The sequence below is a fragment of the Sinocyclocheilus anshuiensis genome, unplaced genomic scaffold, assembly GCF_001515605.1.
Source record: "Sinocyclocheilus anshuiensis isolate Anshui unplaced genomic scaffold, SAMN03320099.WGS_v1.1 scaffold963, whole genome shotgun sequence".
NCBI classification, from domain to species: domain Eukaryota; kingdom Metazoa; phylum Chordata; class Actinopteri; order Cypriniformes; family Cyprinidae; genus Sinocyclocheilus; species Sinocyclocheilus anshuiensis.
This window is the reverse complement of record NW_015544183.1, coordinates 33,202-41,777: the sequence shown is the minus strand read 5'-3', so window position 1 is coordinate 41,777 and position 8,576 is coordinate 33,202. Positions and strand designations below refer to the sequence as shown.

The following is an 8,576-nucleotide window of genomic DNA, read 5'->3' as shown; positions in this document are numbered from 1 at the left end:
CCAAGAAAAATAAACCATATCTATGCTTGACAAGCGTGATTCTTCACAATTCCTTATGGTAATTAATACTTTACAAGTTCTAACTAGCGAGATTCTGAGTAATTAGAAACAGAAACTTTTTTTGAACTCCATGCAGATCATAAACCGTTGAAATCGGTTGAGAAATGTAAACTTTACTCCACGTTTTGTCTAGAAAAGCCGCAGCTCCCCGTTTACTTGTATTTGTTTACCGAGCAGTCTTGCCCGGACCAATATGGCGGACTCGTTGACGTATCGCAGCAACGGTCCAAAGCGGCCAATGAGGCATCTAGGTATTTAATATGTCTATGGGAGCTGCACTTGCATGCCAGAGAGGCGTTTCAAAGATGGCGGCAGAGTGACATGACTTGCCTTAAAGGGACTTTGGTATTAATTAATATTAAATTAAGTCCATTACTCCTGAATGGATGGATTGATTTTAACCATACACTTTCCTTTATACACGTTAACCTAAAATATTAATGTTGAAAAACATTCATGTTCATGTTTTTTGCTCAAAGGTATTCTGAGGATGGGTGTTCAGCTGTTCTGAGCAAAAGCCTCATTTAGAGAAATCCATTTCCTTCTCTTCATCCAATCAGGTAAAGCTGTGCCCCTCTGCTGTCCAAACATGTTTCACCTGTGACCAGCTCTTATTACCTTACCCCACTTTCACCCCTCATATTTAAGTCTTTTACATAGTCTTTTAAAGACCAAGTTAAAACAGTAACAGTAAAAACAGAAACAAAGAGTCACGTCTGTTCAGAGCGAGGTGTGTGTTATGAGTATGTATTGTGAAAAAAGAACAGAATAACACTGAATCTACTTAAACATCTTTATCTCACAAATAGAGTTTCCTACATGATTCACTCAATCCACAAAAACTGACATTACTGCAAAGTCAAGGTCAAATGTACAGAAAGAGAGGTGCCTGTGAAAATAAAAAAAAATCACACAAATTATGTGAAAAAAAAAAAAAAAAATACAGCTGATTGGTTTGTCTGACTTAGATTAACAAAACACACACAACTGATTAGAATCTTTTACAAGTCGGTACTCTTGACAACTTCTGTAACTGTCCCACAACTGTGAGTTCAACAGAGCACTGAAGTTCAGACAGAAAGCCTGTTTGCACATCTCGTCAACTTGTGAAGCAGATATTTAACCAGAGAACTACACACATTAATGGTGAACATGATGAGTACAATATTCTGTTGTTAACAGAATAGTTTCCCCATTGAGTTCTGCTCTCCAGTAGATCACCATCAACATGCTTTTGAAAATCGTCAGACAACCTAAGGTCTGTTAAAGGCAGCGTTGTGTAAAAAGCAAGGTGTGCCACTGTTTCCATCCCTTTAAGGTCTGGGCTGAATGTTTACAAAAACACATTTTTCTCAGCTGCCGGTTAAAAGCTGCCGTGTGACCCCTTCAAAAAAAGTAATTTCTTACTGAAAAGTGATTTAATAGCGCCTAATTGTTTGATGGTGAAATGTGTTATTGTATGTGTGAGGCTGTCGGGTTAAACATCCGCTCAACCAATAAATAAACTGGAAATATAAGGATCAAACTTTATACTACTACAGACGTGGACAGTGGACAGTGAGGCTTATTTGGTCTGAATATCTGATATGGTTAAATGATAATATCAGGACATTTACAGATATTTAATTCTTAAAATATTAAATTTAAATTTAATTCATATTTACATTGTAGTGTGTACATTCACATATCAATTGGAATCTCATTAAAATGTAGGTGTATTGATCTTATATGTATGCATATACACCTATATTTTTAAGAGACAAACTTTCATGCATTCTTTCTCCCAAAGGTAGAAGTGGCCATAGACATGATGGGGTGGGATGGGGCATGACTCTCTCAGCTTTATGTGGGAGCTGCTTCTGCTTCTGCGTCTCCCTCCTGTACCTGGTTGCCTTTAAACAGCGACTTGAGCTTTGTCATGATGCCAGAAAGTGTCTCCTTCACACTCTTTTCCAGCAGCCATCCCTCACTTTCGCTCTCAGGATTCTCTGGGTCTGCCAGGGTTTCCAGTGAAGTGGTCAGGTACTGCAAACCGACAGTCACGACAGCCTGCAACAAATTAAATTCAGTTCACAGTAGAACTAAACATGCTTCACAAATTTATATGTTTCCATTTGGAAGTGATTACGTCTTTGGAATATGTATGTCCACAAGAGGGTTTTCTTAGGGTAATGAATCTCTAGAAACTTCCACACATGCTCAAATACAGCATCATTGGTGTGTGCTTCTGATGTTTTGACCCACATGAGTTCTACTTTTCCAGGAAATATCCAGTTTGGCAACAAGATCTTAGGACTTACACTTAACAGCAGGTTAACCCTCTTGAACTACTTTTTTTGCACATTTGGTGTCGTGTCACATTACGCAATCAGTAACAGTTCAAATAGAAGGTTTGCTGTGCCCATCTACTAAACTGTATATGCATGAATATAGTTTCAGTGTATTTGGTAGTAGTAATGTAGATAAGTTCTGTAAAAGGAAAATATGTAACTGTAAATATGCCAAGTGCATGTCATTTATGCAAAATTCATGTTGTCAACTTCCCACATGCTAAATGCTTGTTCCCTATATCTTGTCATGCCATCAACACAAAGTGTTAATCAAATCAATTAAGCAGATAATTAATCCGTTTCTTTCAGACCTATTTATATTACTCTTTACGCACCAACTGACCTTATAATCTAGCGGCTCACTTTATAATCTAGCAACACATTCTTTACCCACCAAGAGTGTAATCTAGTGACAAAGTCAAAGGCCATGAGTTAGCTGTGTTCAACTTTGGATTCCATTTCCTCTCCCACACCCACCTGCATAATAATGAACAGCAGCACAAAAGCACCAATACTGTTCATCATGCCCCCATAGTAGGACACCAGGGCCTCACGGCAGCCTCTGGTCCAGATGTTTAGGTCCTCAATGTGGTGGTCGTAGCTGTAGTGAACGGAGTTGTTGGTCAGGTGATGTTGGATACAAGGGCGAGGGGAGCCAGGGTTGCAGCAGTTGAAGGGAACGCTTCCAATCAAGTATTTGCCTTCCACGTTGCTCTGGACACGGCTAAAAAATTCCAAAAGATTGAACTGTTAGGCAGATATTTCAATTATATTGACTGGGATGTATTATTAGGTGTGGCATTTAAGATTTAAAGAGAGGCAGGCTTAGAAACACATCTCAACAAATTTGTATCTCCACATTAACTTTGAGATTATTGGACAAAGCTGAGGACTCCAATCTGATAATAAAAAGAAACCCTATTTTAAATTAGATTTATGAACATCTCCTTGGGACAATTTAGCCCATTGGGAGGTAAACACTGGGGACTCACTCCATGGGAGGTAAAAGATTGCACAATATTATTTGTGTGGAAGGTAAGTTTTAAAGGACTTTGGAATAGGATACTGACAGATTATCTATTCCATGGACCCGTTTGCCCCCTTTAACCCATTCCCCTCTTTATAAAACCCACGAGCCAATTATCTACTTGGGAATCTCGCAAAACAACTCTGAAATTTTATTCCTCTTGCATTCAACATAAAAGTATTCAAGGAGCCTGTTTCGAGACATTGAAAATATTGTTTCATTAGAACCTTTGTGCTATTTTTTGTCTTGGTTATCATGTGTAAATTATTTCATAATACAGTAGGGTTACACTTCCGAGAGTAAAATATGCATCAGCTGATCTCTATCCGCTTAGTTGCCTTACTTTCTTAAACAAGCTTTAACTTCCTCAAAACCCAGTGAATATCAGCCTTCATTACTTTTTCCTAATAATGTTCAATGACTGATACCTTTTGAATTTGACTACATCTATGGTAACAGTTAATATTTTACACATTTTGCTATGATAATGAATTTCTGAAATTCAGATATGTCACAAGCCATCAGATGGAAAAGAAAATGTATATAAATTATCCAGAATCTCTTCCACTTAGATCCCAGTACTCACGCTTTAATCTCGTCATTGCTAAAGTCCAGGTAGCGGTTGCTAATCCACTGGATCTCAAACCAGTCCCTGTAGTTGTTGTTGCCACAGCAGCGGAACTCAATCTGGGTCATATCTAGGGTTCTCTTCATGAAGCATCGTCCTGGCGTGTCTGTATCTTTGTAGTACTTCATTCCATTCTTCAGGCCTTCAGCCAGGGCGAAATGCAGAGAAATCTGCATCAGAAAACACAGCAGAGCCGTGACAAAAAGGGCAATGCAAAAAACCACACATCCGCTCATGTAGATCTTCAACATAGGTTTCCACTTGGTGAACTTAATTGTGTCAAGGGAGTCATGGCACACTTTGCCCCCAAAAGCGTTGATACCACAGGCCACAAGTCCCACCAAAATGAGCAGGTTGGGCACAAAATGGCTCTCATTGTTATCCATTATCTCGCTTCTCTTACGCAGCTCGATCTTGAAGAAGATCCCCATGCTGAAGATGAGGATCCCAGCCATGACAGAGAGCCAGTACAGGAGCCACAGTCCTTGGGCCAGCTTGACCCGCTTGACCAAGTCAAATTTTATGGGCATCAAAGCCATGTTTTTGTTCTTGGTGTCTAATAAGTCACAACAATATATTCACAGGGATTCTTCTTTTGTATGATTACCTTTTATTGTACGATTCGTGTTGTCTTTCCCTTGTTGAATTTCTTGAAGACCTTGAACAGGAACGTTATAGTCCAGAGGCTTAGTTTAGTAATCCGCCATCGAGCATGGAACGTGCAGTAGCAAGGATTCCCCTTCCCATACCCATTCTGACCACCCACAATTCAAGAAAGTCCATGCTGTTGGCAGCCAGAGGCCTCTTTCTCTGGAATTTCACATAAATCCACCTAAATGGACCAGCTGGGGGGCTACGTGGCTTTTCCTGATGGTTCCCTTCCCTGCAAAAGGGGGTGGCCGGCTGAGGAGCTGTGTGATTGTAGAATCAAGTTCCTCTACGTCATTCTAAACCCCACTAATCAGTGCTGATCCCATTTGCAGATGAGCCGAGGACTCTAATCCTTTATCTTACTCTGTAATTGGTTAGTTACTTTAGCATCAGTTTGCTCTTTTACTTGCTGGTATTGCTTGCTCTGGGGTAGTCTTCAGACCAAACCATTGTTGTCTTATTTCACAAGAATTGGAAGTTACATCAACACAGGGTACAGCTAGTTCCATTGGAGGTCTGCGTCTATTATATTACTCTGCTTTTTTCTCAAATAACACATTTAGACATGTCTACATGTGATTTCTGCCACTGCATTTTAGAACTTTTTAAACCTGCAATAATCATACATTTAATCATCAAATATGCATATTTTTTAAATCCACTTGAAATACCACAGGGGGCACATTTAATGGGCGTAATACTTCTGCTAAATGTAAGCTAACCAAATCTATAGCAAGGGTAGTGGAGATCAGGGTGGAAGATTATATCAAATAATTTACTTGGTGTTTTTCCAATTGTCTAACTCCACAAGAAGTTGTATAGGTCTCCTAAGATTTTTATCGCCCAGACTTGTTACTGAACAATCGTTATTCTCGGTCAAGTCTCCCATGGAAACTTCAAAGCTATGGACACAAGCATTCCCTCTTCCCTTAGAGGTGATTTTTACATGATGAACGATGATCAAGCCACATCATCGATGTCAGTAGTTTGCTCATATTTATTCCTCAACAATTCATGGGAAGACAGAAGCTTCCAGCCGTAAAACCCATCCAGACAGATGTTGTCCCCAAGTCAGTCTGATGTACTTTATCAAAGAGTATCATTTGAAAATGTGCTCATTTGACAGTTACCATGCAGAGCAAATCAACTTTCTGTGTTCACAACTAACCTTATTTACAACAATCACAAGCTCTTATAATTAGTAGTGAACTCTAAGTCCTTTGCCACTTTGCGTAAGCCTAATCAAATACCTACACATTCAGGCAGTAAGTGATGATTAAGACTTTTGGGGGATTGACCCCAAGTCTCTTGTAGGGTCTCTTGTAAGAGCAGTTGACCTGACTTTAGGCTAAGAGCTAATTTGTTGAGTTGCCTTTTAGCATGTGTCTATAAGATAACCCAATGGGTGGGCATCACCCCTCTAATTAGCGTGCGTTGGTCACATGTGACAAGATTAGAAGGACCGATAGGATTTGAGTGACTTACTGTCTGATCAATTTAGAGGGACACGCACTGGATGAATAGCACGCAATGCTTCTACCTCAGCAACTGAGATGGTTGAGAAGCTTGTTACATTGAAGTTAAAGTGTGAATGTGTATTCCTGTTTGTAGGTTTTGGGGGATACCCTTTTGGTTGGTTGTTGTTAATCTGGGGCATTCTGAACTCAACATGATATATGCCAATGAACAGCATAAAACTGTTTTTCTTTTTGTGATGAACTCTTTATAGTGGGCAAATTCCAATCGGAAGTGAGCATCCTTATGCCCTATTCACTCTGAAGGGCAGAGCCCTTGAAGTGGGCACTTGGGAGGGAGCAGGGAACTTGCGTGTCACTGTAGCCATTTGGAACTCACTTGGTGAAGAGAGCAATGAAAAACAATGTAATTCCCTCATTATCTTCACCTGAAATGTTACAATGACAATGTAGCACAGCATCCATCACCACATTAGCTGTTCTAACAATGGAAATTCCTTTTTTATTGCTGTTGATATGTTGCAAACAAATATAAATTAATAACCTTTTTAAAATATGATTTATATGTGTGTTTCTGTGTGTTTCATCTTTCTAAAACTTACCAGTTCTTCTTTGGACCCTGCAGGTTTAGTCACATTTATCTAATGTATCTACTATTAAACACATTTCTTACCTATGATACTTGCATGATGAAAATGTGTGTAATATATCACAGCAAAACAAAACAACTTATTATTATTCTGTTTAGAAATTAACTCTTCTACCATAAAATGAATCGCAAGGACTCACAACCCTGGTCACATGACCATAAATGATAAACTTACTTCCTTGAAGGGACCATGAAGTGACCCATCACTAACAGACTTCTGGAAGGGCCCTTCGTGAAGGGATTCATTTGTTCACTTTTGTTTGGAATGCCCCTATACAAATGGCATCCCCTTCCAGAAGTGACCTTCAAGGGTGCAAAAATGGCATTTGGAATTTACTCTTTCTTTGAAATTGTACATTGCTGTATTCTCTTCTCAATTCCAGAGAGAGTAGTGCAGTATATGCAGTAGTACATAATGTACAGTAGTTGATAGGAGGTTCATGTTCAATGCTCTTGTGTATTTACTATTTTTACACATCCTGCACAGTGAACTCTACTGACACCTTGTGGTAATATTTGAAACAGTTTCTCTCACAATAAAGCACAACTGTGACCACCCACTTGTTCAGCCCCTTGGTTCTGAAAATATTTCTCCATTCATTGTTTCAATAGATATTTAAAAAAAAACGTTAAAAGACTTGAGCCAACCAGCTCCAAGATGAACATTACAAAATGTGGTTAGTTTTGAAGCAACAAAGTGTGAAAATCTGAAAAAAGATGATTGTATGAGGCAATGAACTACTGATCCCATGAAAATTTTATTTTTTTATTTTTCATTAAATCATAGGATTAGGATTTAAGTCTGGGCAACAGAATGTGATGATTTTGCTGCTAATATGAAATTAAGCAAAATTGTAAGCATTGTAATAATTGCAATTAGCCCTTTATGGCATCAGTTTTTCAAAAAGTGTCATTAAATGCTTGGTTTTGTGTCAAGTATGACTGATGCATTAATGCTTAAATAATGCATTAATAACATATCTGATTTCAGTAGCAGAAATGCTGGTAGAGTTGGCCAATTCAATTACTCATGTGAATTAATTCAGTTTCTGTGAACTGATCCAAAACTCTGTTATACGATTTGCATCATCACTCAGAACTGAACCTTATTCCTGTAATAAATGTTTTAGAATTTCTGCAATTGAAAAATATGAACACTTTTTTTTATGTAGGCTATTTAAGTCTTTCACAATGAGGAAATGCCAACTTGGACATTTGTATTGGTCTAATTGTTAAAATTTCTCAGGCTACTCAATCAATTAGAATTTGAATAAGAATATACAATAAAAAAACAACAGAAATACTCAGTCTTATTGGCAATGGTTGTTTTGCTAGTTGCTAGTTGTGCTACATGGCACATGCCTCTTCCTCGCAGGACACCGTTCTTCCTCAGATAAATAAACGGGGCCTTTCAGTTTGTCTGTGGATGATTAGCTGCAGAGTTCAGATTCACGCTCACTTCAAAGAGCAGCAGCTTCATTCTTCCCGCTATTGTTTCATTTAGATTTTTTTTTTAACAAGGGCCACATGTTGCTCTGGCTTGCTGTCCAGGAGATCATTCAAAGAGCTAAGAACAGACTGCAGAATCCGTTTACCCATAATCTTCTTGCATTGAGAACCCTTTTTATGTATGAAGGCAACACCGTTCACTTTCATGAGCTTTTCTGCCAGCCCACACTGCCTATTATTTCTACACATACTATGTAGATAGATAGATAGATAGATAGATGGTCTGTATCAGTAACTTGATGACAGA

General features: G+C 38.6%; 1 protein-coding gene across 1 annotated transcript; it reads right to left on the bottom strand.

Moving 5' to 3' along the window:
* Positions 1 to 359: 359 nt before the first annotated feature.
* Positions 360 to 4,971, bottom strand: LOC107696376 (peripherin-2-like). Its single transcript, XM_016496676.1, has 3 exons — positions 4,004 to 4,971; positions 2,868 to 3,114; positions 360 to 2,109 (listed from the first exon to the last, which is right to left on the bottom strand). Exons 1-3 carry the CDS (start codon positions 4,582 to 4,584, stop codon positions 1,903 to 1,905), a joined length of 1,035 nt encoding a protein of 344 aa, XP_016352162.1. The 5' UTR covers positions 4,585 to 4,971; the 3' UTR covers positions 360 to 1,902.
* Positions 4,972 to 8,576: the final 3,605 nt, after the last annotated feature.